At 44.2% G+C, this 17,008-nt stretch overlaps 1 protein-coding gene across 2 annotated transcripts in view; it reads right to left on the bottom strand.

Annotated features, from left to right (window-relative positions):
* Positions 1-6,631: 6,631 nt before the first annotated feature.
* Positions 6,632-17,008, bottom strand: part of LOC121446904 (carboxylesterase 1D) — a 29,100-nt gene continuing 18,723 nt past the window's right edge. For both annotated transcript variants that reach the window (XM_041649800.1, XM_041649801.1), the window contains exons 9-14: positions 16,801-16,941; positions 15,933-16,013; positions 14,704-14,851; positions 10,291-10,422; positions 9,353-9,425; positions 6,632-7,001 (exon numbers count right to left, since the gene is read on the bottom strand). In XM_041649800.1, coding sequence (XP_041505734.1) covers positions 6,818-7,001; positions 9,353-9,425; positions 10,291-10,422; positions 14,704-14,851; positions 15,933-16,013; positions 16,801-16,941 — 759 coding nt within the window. In that variant the 3' untranslated portion in view covers positions 6,632-6,817. The remainder of the gene's footprint in view (positions 7,002-9,352; positions 9,426-10,290; positions 10,423-14,703; positions 14,852-15,932; positions 16,014-16,800; positions 16,942-17,008) is intronic.

Raw genomic sequence — 17,008 nt, 5'->3', positions numbered from 1 at the left:
GGACGTTTGGAAATTTTGTGGTGAAGAGTGGTGTCATTAGAAAGCTCTGTAGGACTCTGTTTAAGGAATCAGGTCAAGCACATTTTGGGGAACTGGAAAGGGCAGTCGTGGGTGAAGAGTAGTGCTATCTGGAGTGGGGACAGGAGTAGTAAATAAAATAAGACTTAAAAAGGAAAAAGAAGTAAATTGCTTGTAGATGAAGAGGTTGGCTCAGCGGTTAAGAGCCAGACCTCTACTGCATTACACAGGGTCTAAGTTCTACACCCAGCACCCATGTTGGGCAACTCACAACTACATGTTACTCTAGCTCCAGGGAATCTGACACCTTCTTTCTGCCTCCAAGGGCACTCACATTCTCTCTCTCTCTCTCTCTCTCTCTCTCTCTCTCTCTCTCACACACACACACACACACACACACACACACACACACACACATTGAGTATCGGTTGTGTCTGGTACCCTCCTTTTACTTTAACTTATTTAGACCTCAGTTTGTTTGTATTTATCTTGCTTTAGAAGCATCACTGATGCTCACACAATGCACACACATCCGTGCTCCACTTGTACTGAAAGCAGTTTTCTTACATGTGTTCTTTGTTTGTGAGGGGCAGGGCAGGCCTTGTAAGCAGGTCCAACATGTCTTAGGAAGGGACACTGGCCAGAGTGCTCTTGTGGTTAAGGAGGGAGAGTTTGCATGTTTTGCTGGCACCAAAATAAGAACCTGTCTTGGTCACTGACTTTTCTAGAGAAGTGGGAACGGGATGAAGGAGTAGGGAGATCAAATCCAAAAGCAGTCAAGTATCAAAAGTGGAGTCAGACTCATTAGATGTTACATCACTGGGTGACAAGAGGGTAATAGAACACTATTTGGAACAGCCTTGACATTTCCCAATTCTTAGATAACAAAACACTTAATTTCTTCAGTTTTATAATTATGCTGTTGTTTATAATTTTGAAAATCCATCATTACATGAATCTAACTGACTTGGTTGCTTTCTCATCTTTCCAAAAACTTGGTCATACTCTAGAAATAGTACATGACCTCTCTCCAGCATGGCCTCCCTTACATCTACGGATATCTCTCTTTGGATGGACTGTCTAGCTGATTTATCACCACTGACTTCATGGTCAAGAGCATCATAATTCACGATGGCAGAAGCCCATTTATTAATATGTTTTCTCCATATGGTTCCTCCCAGCCTGCTGTGGTAGAGGTCACTGGATATATCATCACTATGCTTGAAAGCAAGTTAAACACACACACAAGCTCATAAAAAATATATTACAGAAGTGGCATCGAATAGACCCCACAAAGGATACATATGAGTATGGAAGGTGAGAGAAAAAGATAAAGTTATACTTCAAATAGGAATGCTGGGGCCACATGACTCAGACTTTTTCAGACTTCTCTTGCTCTGTGCAGATGTTCTTGTGAACATAGAAGTCCCACAAATGTTGTTCTGGGCATTACATGTGCACATTAGCAAATAAGTTAACTCACAAATGCAACATCTATAACTGCAGATATTTATAAATATTTGAAATGAGATATTTAAAATAATACTATTTAAATAACATTATATGTATGCATATATCTGTCATATGTGTGTGGATGTCCATGGAGGCCTGAAGAGGCTCTGGGATTTCTTGGAGCTGAAGTTAGGTGGTTATGAGCTGCCCAATGTGAGTGCTAAGAACTGAACTCAGGTTCTCTGAATGAGAAGCAAGCTTTCTTAATGGCTGAGCCATCTGAAATAAGCTATTCAAAAAAATAAAGTTGAGCTCATTGAATAGAGGTTGACTGCGACCAAGGGTGAACAAACCAAGGACAGAGAGGAACAGGACAGCACAGGTTGTGGAGTAGAGAGAGGGTGAAGTGTGACCATACATCTCAAATCAAAAATTTCCAAAGGTCTCAAGGACTTCCTCCACCACACCACTCCACAATGATACTGCAAGGATGGATGGCCATAGAGAGGCTGGCACTAAGGGATGCAAACCTGTGAACAGAGACACATACCTGCATACCTGTGAACACATACCTGTGAACAGAGACACATCAGACCAGGTCAGTGTGTGAACCAGAGGCTGAAACGTGACACATCAAGCCTGCAGCACAGATTCTCTTAGTGCCTGTCTGTCTCAGGCTAAAAGAGCCACCAGGGAAAGACCCTTTCTTTCCTCCACTAGCGCTGAAGGAATTGCTGACTGCCAAGAGGCAAGCAAGGCCTGGCTGGATACACAGCGGGCAGGGAGACTTGGTATCAGCAGAGGCAGTGGACAAGGTAATGGAAATGGGTGGGCACAATGGACATGGACACATGAGCCTGAAACTGATACCTGGGATCTAGGGAGGGTCCCTTCACTGTCTACGCATGAAAGACATAAACTCGGGAGGTAAAGTATAGAACTCAGCAGAGCTGTGGCAGAACTCAATACAAAAGGCACCTTGTCTAAACTCCATTAGGAATCTGTGTACTCCCAAATCAAGTTTGGCAGGTTTGAGCTGGAGCTGCACACAGCTGTGCTCCACCAGCACAGCTTCCTATATGACAATCACAGGTAGAGAGGGAATTCAAAAGCTGTCCATTTTTATTTTTCATATCTCCTTCCTTCCTTCCTTCCTTCCTTCCTTCCTTCTTTCCTTCCTTCCTACCCCTCCCCCCTCCCTCCTCCTCCTTCTTCTTCTTTTTTCTACTGTGTGTTCCTGGCTAGCCTAACACTCACTATGTTGACCAGGCTAGCCTTAAACTCTGCCTGCCTCAACCTCTTGAGTCCTGGGATTAGGTGCCCTTATTTTGACACAACTCTAGAGTCAGGGCCCCTCCCACAAGGAACTACCAACACAGAGAACATAATGCACTAACCAGGGCGTGAGCCCTAGTCTAAGTATCTTTCCTGGTATTGTCATATAGCCACAGATGGGCCAGCATGGCCAATAGCTTTGGCAGTATTGGTCCCATGTTTGGTGGCAGGTTCATAAGGTCCGACCAGGTGGTGTTTCTTCTTTTACAACCCTTCTAGAACCATTCTACTACTGGGTCGTAGACATTCAGTCAAGAGTCAGTTGGAATGTCCACGATTTACCCTATTATACCCTCAGCACGGTTAAAGATAAACTACTCTCAGTTAATCTCATTGGCTATCAATGGCAGCAGCATAAATGATGTTGGTCTAGAATTTTCTTGCCTCATGGAAGTTTTCACTTGTTTCCAGATCATACAGCCTGCCCTACTGTGATCTCCAGAAGGAGAGGAGTCACCCCTTCAACCATACGTTCACTTCTCACTCAACCTGGCCCCCTTGGATTTCAAAATGAAAATATGGAATATATACACATCATATATATGGAGTGGTTTCCATATATAACAATAAAATTATGTGCTTTGCAAAATATGAAATCAAAGAAGTGAAATAAGGCAGATGCAGAAAGATGTTACAAAGATTGAAGCGTTAATACTTGTCTTGAGCATTCAAGGCCATCTTCAATGTCACACTGTAACTCCATATCTGTTGTGCTGTAACTGCACTATCACAAGAAGTTTTACAAACTTGAGATAAAGTAGTACACTTTATGCCTCACGCCTTTGCTGCTTTTCTGTCTTCCTAACTTTCCCACCTCCAGAGGGTCTTTCCCCACCGGCACTCCCACCAGCTGACTGACTTCTGGTAATCCGCACAGGGTATGTACTGACTCCTCGCCAGTCCCGAGTGGGTTCTCTGGTCATCGTCTTGTCTCAGTCTTAGAACCCTGGGTGGGTCGGTCTTAGAGACTAAGCCTTTAAAGTGGCCCTGTTTCTCATCATCAGCAAAGGCTCTCTGATGACTTGGTCCACTACTGTGTCCTGTCCACATGATGAATTACAGAACTTTATGTTTTTCCTCGGCAGCAAGAGACCTTCATGTGGTATCTAAGCATTCCCCAATGTTTTTGGAGTGCTGTTCCTTCACGGAAATGGGACAATGCTGCGTTTTCTGTCTGAATGCCAAGGACACATTTTATCTCAGTCTGTTACATGTCCCCAGACTTACATGAACACCTATTAGTTATCTGTGGAAAAGTCTGTGCTGGGTGCAAGCTCTTCCTTTGAGTCTGTGGTTTCCAAAAATCATGCGTTCTTATTCAGAGCACACACTGGCCTTAGCAATTAGAAAACTCTTTAGTCATTTTCTTTGTATTTATAAAAATATCTCCCCGGAGAGAAGAGATTAGACATGTTTACATCTGCTGTAAAAAATTGTTCCCTGACCACAAGAGCCCTAACTCTCTTGATCGGAGTGCCTAAGAATGTCTGGTGTCTGGAAAACACTTTTAAAAAAAAAAAATTTAATGCTTTATAAATAATACCATTAACAATTTCCACTTCCTCCCTCCTCCCATTTTCCTCCAGGTCCCTCAATCACCCTTCCTCCCTCTTCCTCCAGTCCTAAGATAGGGCAGGGTACCCTGCCCTGTGGGAAGTCCAAGGCCCTCCCCCACTCCATCCAGGCTTAGGAAGGTATGCATCCAAATAGACTAGGATCCCAAAAAGCCAGTACATGCAGCAGAGACAAATCCCAGTGCCATTATTATTGGCTTCTCAGTCTGCCCCAATTGTCAACCATATTCAGAGGGTCCAGTTTGATCCCATGTTCGTTCAGTCCCAGTCCAGCTGGCTTTGGTGAGCTCCCATTAGATCAGGCACACTGTCTCAGTGGGTGGACCAACCCCTCGCGGTCCTGACTTCCTTGCTCATATTCTCCCTCCTTCTGCTCTTCAACTGGACCTTGGGAGCTCAGTCCAGTGCTCCAATGTGGGTCTCTGTCTCTATCTCCATCTGTCGCTGGATGAAGGTTCTATGGTGATATTCAAGATAGTCATCAGTCTGACTCCGGGACAAGACCACTTCAGGCACCCTCTCCTCCACTGCCCAGGGTCCTAGCTGGGGACATCCCCGTGGACACCTGGGAACCCCTCTAGAGCCAAGCCTCTTGCCAACCCCAAAATGGCTTCCTTAATTAAGATATCTTCTTCCCTGCTCCCATATCCGTCCTTCCTCCATCTCAACCATCCTACTCCCCCAAGCTCTCCCCAATCCTCTTTTTCTCCCTTCTCTCTCCCCCCTCCCCTTCCTCCACCCCACCCCACCCCCATCCTCTTGGAAATTGGAAGCAGACAAAATCGCCTGCAAAATACTCTTATGATACCCTTAAAGAGAACATTTTCTTTTTTTTTATTTTAAATTTTTTATTGAGAAAAGAAGAAAAAAAACATAAACAAAAAACAAGTTTCTACCTCCTCCCAGCCTCCCATTTCCCTCCCCCTCCTCCCACCCTTCTCCCCCTCCTCCCACCATTCTCCCCCTCCTCCCATCCTTCTCCCCCTCCCCCCACTCCTCTCCCCCTCCCTCTCCAGTCCACAGAGCAGTCCGGGTTCCCTGCCCTGTGGTAAGTCCTAGGTCCTCCCCCCTCCGTCCATATCTAGGAAGGTGAACATCCAAACTGGCTAGGCTCCCACAAAGCCAGCACATTAAGTAGGATCAAAACCCCGTGCCATTGTCCTTGGCGTCTGATCAGCCCTCATTGTTCGCCATGAAGAGAATATTTTCTTATAGAAGGAGGGGCTGGGGAAGGTCAGTAGACCCTCACCCACTATTCTAGCCACTCTCTCTGTCCTCATACAGTCTCTCTGTAATTCTGCCCAGATTGCACCAGGTCTTTAGATGTGCTAGATTATACACAGGGTGAACAGTTAAGCAGAGGAGGGATTGCATCTATGCAGCGATAGAGAAGTCTTCATCCATGATTGGTAGGACATTTTGGTGGCACAGCTGCTTTCTAAGTAACTTTGCTAGAACCCCTCACCTGTGTTCCTGTCAATGAGCCAGAGACACTCACTGGTCAGTCAAGGTGGGCTCGAGAGAATCAATTCTTGTTACTTTCATTCTTGTTCTTTCTGGGTGTGTAGATGCTTGTTCATGTGTCCCATAGAAGATTGAACACAACATTCCATGTGTCCTTCATGATCGTCTTCTTCAGTTTTCAGGCTAAGATTTCTCCAGTCATCTCCTGTAGAGACATCTCTTTTGATGTTTCCTTCTCTCTTCATCTTTCCTTCTCTGAGGCACATGGATTAATCATGAGCAAAAGATAATGTATTAGTTAGTATCTATTAGTGTGATAAAGGCCATGCCCAGAAATAATTTGAAGAGGAAAAGGTTTGGCTTACATATTCTGAGTTGGGCGAAGTGAAGGCAAGAACTCATGGTAAGACCCCTGAAGCAGGGACTGAAGCAAAAGCCATAGGCAAGTGTTGCTTTCTGTCTTGCTCCCCATGGGGCACCCAGCTTGCTTTCTTATACAACCCAGGACCATCAGCCCAGGGGTAGCACCACCCATAGTGGGCTGGTCCCTCCTACATCCATCATTAATCCAAAAAAAGTCCTATAAACTTGCCTATAGGCAATCTGGTTGAGGCATTTTCTCAGTCTTCCCAGATAACTCTAGTTTGTGTCAAGTACACACATACACACATGCACACACACACACGCACACACACATACTGAGGCACACACACATATACACCCCAAAAAACAAACAAGCACAAACAACAATAACAACAAGAACCCAACCAGGATAAACACTGATCCAATTTTGATTTCCAAAACAATGTTTTATTTTTACAAGTTGAAGCAGTAAGGATCCTCTTTAATGCATTTGTATAAAATAACATACAGTTGTATAGCCTCAAAGATAAGAAGCTTTGTTCCTCTGCAGAATCATCTGTGGCATACACGTTTCTTGGCTCCAGACTCTCAAACATGGCTGGAACTCCGGATCAGAGCTCAGTATGCTCTCTGTGTGTTGCCCTTTCTGCTGCCTCCTTGGCCCTGAGTTCAGTCCAAAAAACCACTTCCTTCTCTTTCAGTCTGTGGGCTGCCTGGATTGAGGCACCGAGCTTCATGTACCCTTCCTTCTGGTCATATTCTGGCCAATGGGGCAGCCCTCCCCCGTTAGGGTTCCTGTGAATAGAATTTAAAAAAGAAGAATCTCAACAAAACAACTGAGCTGTCCCCACGATGTCCCAAGATTTGCAAGGATGCCTTAGCCTATCTCTGCTGAGGAGCCTCTTTCCACACATGTGCCCTTCTCCACCTCCGGGGACAGCTGTGCATGTTTAGAAATTTCCTCCTATTATTTAGATCTTAACTCTTCTCTGAACCCTCAAGTATTGAAGGCTGATGCTCAGCTAGTGATTTTGTAAGGCTAATGGAAGAATTAAGAGGTTTCCCTACTTGGAAGAGGCAGGTCCCCGACAGCCTGCTTTGCACCACTTGGGCCTCCACCCCTCCATCTCACTGCTTCCTGACTGCCAAGAAATGGGATCTGGTTCCCACTTACTGTTCCTTCTCCACCACATGCCTCTTAGTCACAGGCTCAAAGGGAAAATATCAAAGAGCCCCAGTAAAATCTTCATTCGCTTAGTTGATGAACCTCAGGTATTTTGCTTCAGAAACTTATTATATAATAATTGTTACCTATAAGTATTACTAAGAAGTGGAGCTTCTGTGCTTAACCCAATGATGTGGATCTGAAGAAGTTTTTTACTGGTTTATGGAGGAGTTTGGAAATGTTTGGAGTGGGCTGTAGGGAATGCAGACCGCGGTGAGTGAGGCATATGGGAGGTTCCAGCAGGCTCCACTAGCAACAAGAGAAGCAAAGCTCATGATGGCTCAGACGAGAAGGAAGCCTCTAAGGGGGCCTAGATTAGAGTTCATTCATTCTCCAGTCGGGAAATGAATTTGCTTACATTTGTCCATTCTGATATTTTTTTGGGTCCTGAGTTTAAAGCTGATAGAGCATTTTTTTTGGTCGAAGAGATTCAAAGGTAGCATAGCATCCAGGTAGTTGTAGAGGGTTCTGTTTTGTTTTGATTCATTTCATTTTAAATCATATTTACAATTATATCACAAGCTTAATCTTACCAAAATATAAAAAATAAAAGCATAAAAAAACCAATCTCCTCCTCCTCCTCCTCACCACCACCACCACCACCACCACCAAGGATGTGAGTTAGCTTGAGTACAAGGAGAGTGTGAACGGTAAAGAGTACTTCATTAGGAGAAGCCATCGTTCACGCCCCAGATCAAAATGCAAGCTGCCTAGAAGCTCACATCTCAGAAGTTCATAAGAGCACGAAGTTCAGAGACTTGAAATAACCAAAAAGCCTCTAGTTTCACCCTAGTCCTTACTCTTCAGCCATCTTTGCCCTTGCCTTTCTCTTTGTCATTCATACTTGAGCTGTTTCTTGGCTTTCAAAACACAACCATCATAGGCATAAGGGTGTGAAGGCATAAACTTGTTCCAAGGATGTTGGGTTGAGAAAGGGTTGCTAGATGTCCCTACCAATAGGGTGCCCCGAAGAAAAATTTACTGGTATTTGTTTACTTATGTTCAGACACTCAGAGGCTATTTATTGCAGCTGATGGCTCATAGAGTCAGGTGACATCTGAAGCCATTGGTAAATCTTGGTGTTGTCTGCACGGGTGTGGTTTTGCAGGCGTGCAGAATGCAAGGGCAAGGGGGTCATCAAGGCTTCTACGTAGATTGTGAATGAAAGAGCTGGAGGTCAGCACATGTGTGTGGAACCCCTGCTGACAATGATAAAAAGCATGAGGCTTCAAACTGTGGGAGTGATGCTAATGTTGCCATGGAGAGTATTAGTTAGAAGTGCCAGAACCTGGACCTCTTCCCTAGGCTCTGTTTAGGACATGAGCACAACCCCCACGTGGGAGGCCCTTGGGGCTGATGGCAGCAAGGCTTTGGGGAAAGGACTTCCTAGGCTTTTCAGAACCCAAACCAACCAACAGATTTGTGGATGCTTGACATGGAGCCTCAGGGATTAAGCCTATTGTGCTAATCAACCAATAAAAGTGCCCCTGGGGCATATGTGAACTCTAAAAGGTAGGAGTAGTTGGAGAAAGTTGATCCTAACAGACATGCCCCTGATGAATACTGGGACCCTAGTTTTTCCTCTCTCTCTCTTGCCTGACCACCAGTGAGATAGAGAAAGGAAGGGATTTAGCCATCACATTATCCCACCATGTTCCAGACTGACAAACAATCAGAACAAGTAGGTCAAATGACCAACAATTGAACCCACTAAATCCGTGAGCCAAAATATATGCCCTCTCCTTTAAGCTGAACCATCTCAGAAGCCCCCTACACATCTGATTACTCTTGTTGTCTTTGTTAAGAGAGCTATGGTCACAGGGACTGGAGGTTGACTACATCAAACATTAGAAAGCACTCCCTCCCAACTAATAAAGCAACATCACACCCAGATCTGTCCCGTCTTTGCTACTAGCCTCACCCATTCCTAGCAAAGTTGGCCCAGAATTTCATCACCGTCTTGCTGAGATTGATCTCCTCTTCTGAGGCGCCATCTGTGGGGAAGAAAGAATAAGCTTCAGCTGCTCACGAGTGGCTTCTGAGTTTAGCAGCTGAACCACAGGAGTGACTCTGACCATCATTATCTTGGGAGCTTATTAGAAATTCAAAGTCTTGGCCCTAACCTTTAAGAATAAGATGGTTAATAATCTACACTTCAATTTAACAATAGCTTTCCATACACTGGCCTCCTTTGTCATCCATGCTCGTATGCCTGATCCAAAGACAACTCTGAGTTTCCTCAGTCTTAATAGGACTGCTGGTTCTTGGGTCTTTTCTTAATCTCTCTCTCTCTCTCTCTCTCTCTCTCTCTCTCTCTCTCCAAAGTTTCTAAGACATCACCAAACACAGAGAGGTCCAGAGACACTGACGTCCTGAGAGACACATGTTTGATTGCTGGTTGTGTACTATTGCTGAAAAGCAGTGTTTTTGAAGACCACTGTGAAAGCTTCCCTTAAATACCACATTGCAAAATATAAGCACATATGTAGACACATATGTGTAAAACATCATAGACCTTCTTTAGGATTAGTTAGAAATTAGCATTTCCCTCACTCATATCCCAGTATGCTTGTATGGAAGGAAAATCAATCCGTGGTCTTCTAGCCCCAAAGTGGAGCCCATGACCAATCTAGCATTTCTCTTACTGGTTCTGAGAAAGACTATGGCTGGGGACACATGAACACATGCCTCCTTCATGTGTGTGAATCTTAGGACTGACTTCTGGTATAGCTCAACCCTGTTACAGAGTAGCAGAAAAGCAAACTGGAGAGAAAAGGAGAAACTTGCATAAGAATATCAAACCAGGGCCCAGATCCAGACCTCTGATTGCTGAGGCCACAGGCAGCAAAGAGACATTACCTTTTAAAAACGGAGATCCAAATACTGAGAAGATTTCATCACCATGGTCTCCTATCACTGTCTTGGGTCTCATGTTTGATACAAAGCTTGGGCGATACTCAAACTCATACATGTAGGTGGGAGCCCCAGCATCTGCGGAGACATGGATTCAGATAGAGTTCACTTTGCCCACTATACACTACTGTGTGGAGCTAAGGCTTCAAACTGCATGGAGGTCCCTGTAAGGGGAGAAACAGTTCAGGGAAGGGCTTGCTCAGGGCTGCACAAGTAGCCGACTTGGAATAAAGGCAGTAAAAACCACGGATACACATAGAAATAAACAAGGATCTCTTTTATTTCAAGTTTGTGTTTCACACCCCGCTTCCTCCTTGCTCAGAGAGTATTAAGTTCTTAAGATGGCGAGATGGCACCAAAAAGAGATGAGTTAAGGGAGAAAGAACTTGCCTCCAGCCCACCCTCCTCTCCTCTGCTTCCTTTCTCTCCACCAGCATGTCCTGTCTGTGTGTGAAGATGCCAGATCTCTTGCTGACAGAGCACTGTGGCTGCCAACTATTGCTTCTTATGGTCTGTCCCATTCCGTGCTCCCAACCTTGGAAATGCCGCCCTTTGCAGCATTCACAAGGAGGAGGGGAGACAGTTCCTACAGCAGAGTAACTTAGAGGCAAAAGTGTCAGGTCCCATGGCAGTAAAGTGGGGCGATTTTGGAGCCTTGCCTCTATGCGTATAGTAAGAAATTAAAAAAAAAAACATGAAAAAAGGAAAAAAATGCTTAGCTGTAAGAAAGTGTCTTCTATATCACAGCATAATCCTTTGCATCTCCACACATTTATGATCATTGTATGTATATTTCATGCACTACTATCGTTGTTTCACAGATAAAGTTACAGATTCACAAGTTAAAATGTTATTTATATTATTGTGTGTGCGTGTGTTGGTTGTATGTGGGTGTACATGTGCCACCTCGTATGTGAAGGACAGTGGATGACTTCTGGAGTCAGTTCTCCCCTCTCACCCTAACAGGAGCCATAGAATTCATCAGGTTGTGGGTATTGTGCAACAAATGTTTTGCCTGCTGAGTCACCACAAGGGCGTTAAGTGATTTATGCCATAGGGTGTAGAATAATCGGTCTCATTTCCTCTCACAGAGTTCATTCCTGCAACCACAGAGGTGGTTGGTTCACCTGAGAAGCATGTGCGGCAGGATCAAGCAGGTGTGCCTCTGCCACTCACTCATTTTAGCAAGAAATTCAGACCTCAGCTCTGCAGAACTTCCATAAATGAAAGGACTCATTTGCACGGTATCCTGCTCAAGACATTGTTTTGTTTGAAACTCTAATATTTATAAAAATTCTTCTAAACAATTGCAAATAGTTTTTGAATAGTTCAAGCTGGAACGTCAAGAAAAGCAAAGACAATGTGGGTATTGTCTCAAGATTAAACACTTCAATGAAAGAACTTACATGGGGAAGGAAACTGAAGGACAGAGGGTTTATTTCAAGAGATTGGGACTGAAAATGCTCCCAGTCGGGACAGATTCCCAGCATTAGGTCAGGAAGCACAGCAGCCACTACTTGATTTTAGCCAAGACACAAAACAATCACAGCATCAACAGTGAAAGAGAAGGGAGAACCCCAGGGGCATCGGAGATAAAAGCTTCACAATCAAGGAAGTGCCCTACCTACAGCCAATGTCCGAGAGGAAATCCCATGGTCTGGAAGAACAGGCAATAGAGGCAGAGTACTGGAGGAATGTAGCCCCAGTATGAAGCATTGTGCTCAGAAACAGGGCCTTTTCTGAGGGAGACAGAGCAGCTTTCCCAGACAGAAGCTGTGGAACTCCCTGCCTCCAGACCTGCCTCACAGGGATGGCTAAAGAGTGTTCTTTAAACTAAAACTTCAAGGTAGTGATGAGTAACACAGAGGCCTGTGGAAGTCAGTGATGCCAAATGAGCCACAGGCAGGACACTCTAGGACTGTAGTGATGATATAGACATAATTTTATCTTGCACAGTGCAAGGTGTCAGCAGAACACTCCTGTTAGTGATTATAGCTGGACAGATCATCAACTAGACTTCCAATAAACTGCCACCCAGACAATGCAAATTCTGACATCAAGCACACACAAAGTGCGTGTGTGTGTGTGTGTGTGTGTGTGTGTTTGTGTGTGTGTGTGTGTGTTGAGGGGCAGAATCGAAGTGACACCATTGCTAGCTTAATATAGGCTGGTGAAAGTATAATAGGTTACATGTAAGACTGATGGTAGAAAGGGAGGAAAAAGATTTAGTAGAAACACAACATAAATACAGAAAAGATTCAAGGCCAGGAGGTCTTATAGCTGATTACTTAACAGAAACTTTTCAATTCAAAAGGGCTTGGAAAGATGCCTGCCCAGTTCTGAAAGATCACAGTTGCAAATTCAACAAACATCTGTTAAAGGGGAACCAAAACCTTTCCATTACAAAAGCAGGCTAAAGGAGTAAAGGAGCACTGAGCTACTTCTTTCTGCAAAGGGCCCTTGAAGGAGTACTTAAGACCTAAGAGAAAGATAAACACATAGAAGAGGCCCCTGGGAAAAATGATAGTCTCAAACTCATCTGCTATCCTGCTAAACTGTAGAAAAAAACCCAGAACATTAAACTGTAATATTAAAAGTGTAAAAAAAGTATCAGAGAGGGGCTGTCATGATAGCTCAGTAGGTAGAGGCGCTTGCTGCACACACCTTATGACCTGAGTTCAACCTCTAGAACCCATGTAAGGTGAAAGGAGAGAACCAAATCTTTGTCCTGTGGCCTATATGAGCACATCATGGCACTTGTGTACCTACACACACTCTGCTAAGTCCTGCCTCTTCCCATGGCTTTGCTGGTCCTTAGCAGTTGTTTTGCTATTGTCAACCTCCCAAGATTTCCCAATGACCCTTCTTCCCATAGTGGCATTGTAGTTCCACTTGCCACCATACCTTCATCAAGAGAGCATCTGCAACAAAAAATGCTGGTGCCTTTAAATGGTTATTCTCAACTGTCACCTCGGTTAAACTAAGAAATACCTAGATTTGTCATGGACGTCTCTGGGTACATTTGTGAAGTTATTTATAGAAACAGTTATATCATGAAAACTCTGATCTACTAAATGATTAAATTGATTGACAGATTCAAAATTCTAACACAGCCCTAGGAGGCGGTAGAATTATAGAAGGTGGAGCCTGTTTTTTGAAAGCAGGCTGCGGGCGGTAAGGACCTGGTGGCTATTTTATGCCCTGAGCCTATTTCTGTTGCTGCTCTACATGGTTCTATTGCTTCCTTGTCCCTATGATGTCATATGCCCTTTTATACTATCCTGACACCACAGACTGAAACCTCAGAGACTCTAAGCTGAAACATGTTGTAGGAGATAGTCAACCACGTTGGGTGCCAATTGTTGTAGGAGAGAGGCTGCTTGTTTGTCCCAGCTGCCCAGTTAGCTTAGCCCCAAAGAAAATGCATTAATTAAAACACTGCTTGGCCCATTTGCTCCAGCCGCTTATTGGCTAACTCTCACATCTTAATTTAACTCATTTCTATTCATCTGTATATTGCCACATGGCAGTGGCTTACCAGGAAAGATTCAACATGTCTGACTCTGGTGGCTCCGTGGTGGCTCTCCCTGACTCTGCTTTCTTCCTCCTGGAATTCAGTTCTGTCTTCTCTGCCTACCTAAGTTCTGCCCTATCATGCCAAAGCAGTTTTCATTATTTATTAACCAATGAGAGTAACACAAAGACAGAAGGACCTCCTACCAAAGCAGACCTTTGTTACTTAGGTGGTGTGTGTCAGGTTCTCTGTTACAGCACTGAGCAAAGTAACTCTGGGAGTTACTTAACTGTAACCCTTGTTCTAGGGCAGGCTAGCCTGGCAGCCACATGCAGCACTGTTAGCTCTTGCCCCCTTTTCTCATCCTGGTTATTAAACACAGCTCTGTTCATGCTCGCAGTAGATAAAGGCGCCACAAAGCTAACAATATCTTAGAGAAGTGTTCAGTTGATGTGATGTGGCTCCTGGTGGGTTAATGCACAGCTCCCTTACCTCTCAGAAAAGAAATCTCTAAGGTGTTCCTTGTTCCCTGGAGTTTTCCAGTTGTAGCTAAGATGGACACATGCTAGGCAGCTCTTCAGATTAGCGTCCATCTTTTCTCTGTGTCACTTTCTTACCTCCCAATGGTGTTTTCTGGGATTCTTTTCTAAGTTAAACTGCATGTGCACCCTTTTCTCATAGATCCTTACTAGTAGAAAAAGCAAAACAACCTTTCAGGCCATATGGAATCAACTGTTGAGTCCTGCTCTCAACAGTTTTAGTATCTATCTATATCAAGAGGTGGGCAGGCCAGAGACCTAGCAGGTGAACTTGTATCCATTGGTCATCCAACACCTGGAACTCACCTCTGTGGCTACGAGACACCATCACTGATGGGACGCTGAATGTCACATCTGCAATCAAGTCCAGGAACAGGTCTTTCTTTTTGGCAGGGTCATCTGTCCCTCCTAAATACTTTTCAGTGGCCACTTGAATCAGGTTCTCAGGGATTCTCTGAAATGGATCAGAAGGTGACCACCCAGCCGGGTGAGCAATGGGGCTTCTACAGTCAGTTAAGAAGGCTTCTCTGATTCTAAACTACTTCAGTGCTCACTGAACCCTCCTCGTGTTGCCCATGAAAGACTAGAATAAACTCTCTAGATTCACTTTCTCTTTAAATTTTTTTGATTAACTTTCTTTTAATTATTTTAATTAATTATTCTGTGGGTTCAGGTATCCGAGTCATATGTTATTACTGTCCCACTGGCTTTGGTGGAAGAGACCCATACACATTAAGAGACCTCATAAATTAAAAACTGTTCTCCAGTGAATGCTCTCTTCAGCTGTCCCTACAGAAAAAAGTGTCATTTTTTTTCTTGCTCCTGGTCTTTTAGAGAAAAATAATTTCTTGGTATTTTCCCCTGTTCTCTGGGGGAAAAGACATTTATATCCTCACAATGAAGTTCAGAATTAGCATTTCTTAAAAATTGGAATGAAAAAAAGATATGGGTCATATGATTTGCTAGTTAGCAATTTTTCTTTAAATGTACAGAGTCTACAATATCTATTAACCTATAAGCAAATCTTTTTCTTTTTTTGGTGTTTTAAGAAAGGTTTTCTCTATATAACAGTCTGGCTGTCCCGGAAGTTGCTTTGTAGACTGGGCTGGTGTCGAACTCATAGTGATTTACTTGCCTCTGCCTCCTGAGTGCTAGGATTAAGGGCACCACATCCAGCCCTAACCCCACCCCAAAAGTTTTTAACTGACCTATCTGATTTGTATCCTAAGAACTCCATGAGGAAGTCTTGTGCCTCCAGGCCCTAGCTGCACTGGTCTTTGTTTCTGATGGTCTCCATGGTCTTGGCGTTGCTGGCTTTAAATAAACCTTTTCCTCTAAAACTTACTCTGAACTCAATGGGATTTTGATGGGGGAGTCACAAGTATGGGTTCGACACACTGGGATGGTAAAGTGGGAAAATCAAAACCATAGGAGCTTAAACTTAGGTTTTCCACCATCAACTTAGTCTGTGATTAGAGAAAGTCGCCAACCTTCTTTCTCTCTCAACCAATGCCCATGATTCCCTAGAGCCTTACAAGCATTGGGTAGGACTGCCACAAGAGGGAATTGGCCGTCTTCTGGTCCAGTTTGCCGTCAGAGAGTGGATAGCCCATAAGCTGTTAAACAGATGATTAAGCATTAATAATCACGGGGAAATAACAAAAGCAAAAAAAAGCCAATGAAGCAAACCAAAATGGAATAAGGTAGAGTTTGGGGGAACTTGACAGGCATGGGAGTTTAAGTTTTTGAGAAATAAAATCAGCAAAACCCATGGGCACATATGAATGAATACAAGCAACACAGAGAGGACACTTGAAGGTATTGATCACATCAGGGCCTCATGTTCCTTTAGGCAGTGAGGGAACATCCAGATTGTGGCCATATAGAAATCAAGGGCTCAGGAATGGAAGGCGTAGGCCACACACTCCCAGACTCGGGTAACAGGGGAAACAAAACCAAGCATTATGTCTGTGTGTCTGCATTCCTGTGATGCTCTGTGAAGTCCGCATAAAAGCTGAAGAACTCTGGGATGTGCTCACCACATCCAATTTTGTACTCAGAGCATTGGTCTGGCTTCTAGTACTGAAAGTCACATCCCAGGCTGATACCAGGGCCCTAAAATGCTTACTTGAGAGAGTTCCACACTGCCAATAGAATGGTGGGCATCCAGGAGCCTGAGCCCCTCTTGAGAATTTCTTTAGAAAGCCTGCAATCACTAATGGCTCCTCTGCCCCATGTGATGTAAATTGGCACTCTAAAGGACCTCACCAGGGACTCTCAGTGCAAATTTACTTGGAAAGTTTTAAGCTTCTTTGAAATCTGGGTGCATAACCCTTGATCAGAGCAGGGAGGAAGATGCTTGATCCCCTGTGGAGTGCATGTAAGTGGTCTATACATTCTCACCATTGGAATGATCCAGCCAAACTCTTGCTTGTTGATGCCCACCATGTAGGGGACAGTGTTGAAGCTCTTCTCAGCCAGGATCTCTTCTGGAGTCTTTGGCAGGAACACTCCATCAACCACAGTAGGGAGGAAGGGATAGGACTAGAGAAGACAGAAATGTAGCCTCTGTTGTGTTTCTGCCCTGTTACATCCAATGCCCTCTCTGGCT

This window comes from Microtus oregoni, unplaced genomic scaffold, assembly GCF_018167655.1.
Source record: "Microtus oregoni isolate MIOR12 unplaced genomic scaffold, Mior012 000004F_ref0000308, whole genome shotgun sequence".
Classification (NCBI taxonomy): Eukaryota; Metazoa; Chordata; class Mammalia; order Rodentia; family Cricetidae; genus Microtus; species Microtus oregoni.
This window is presented reverse-complemented; position numbering and strand designations above follow the sequence as displayed.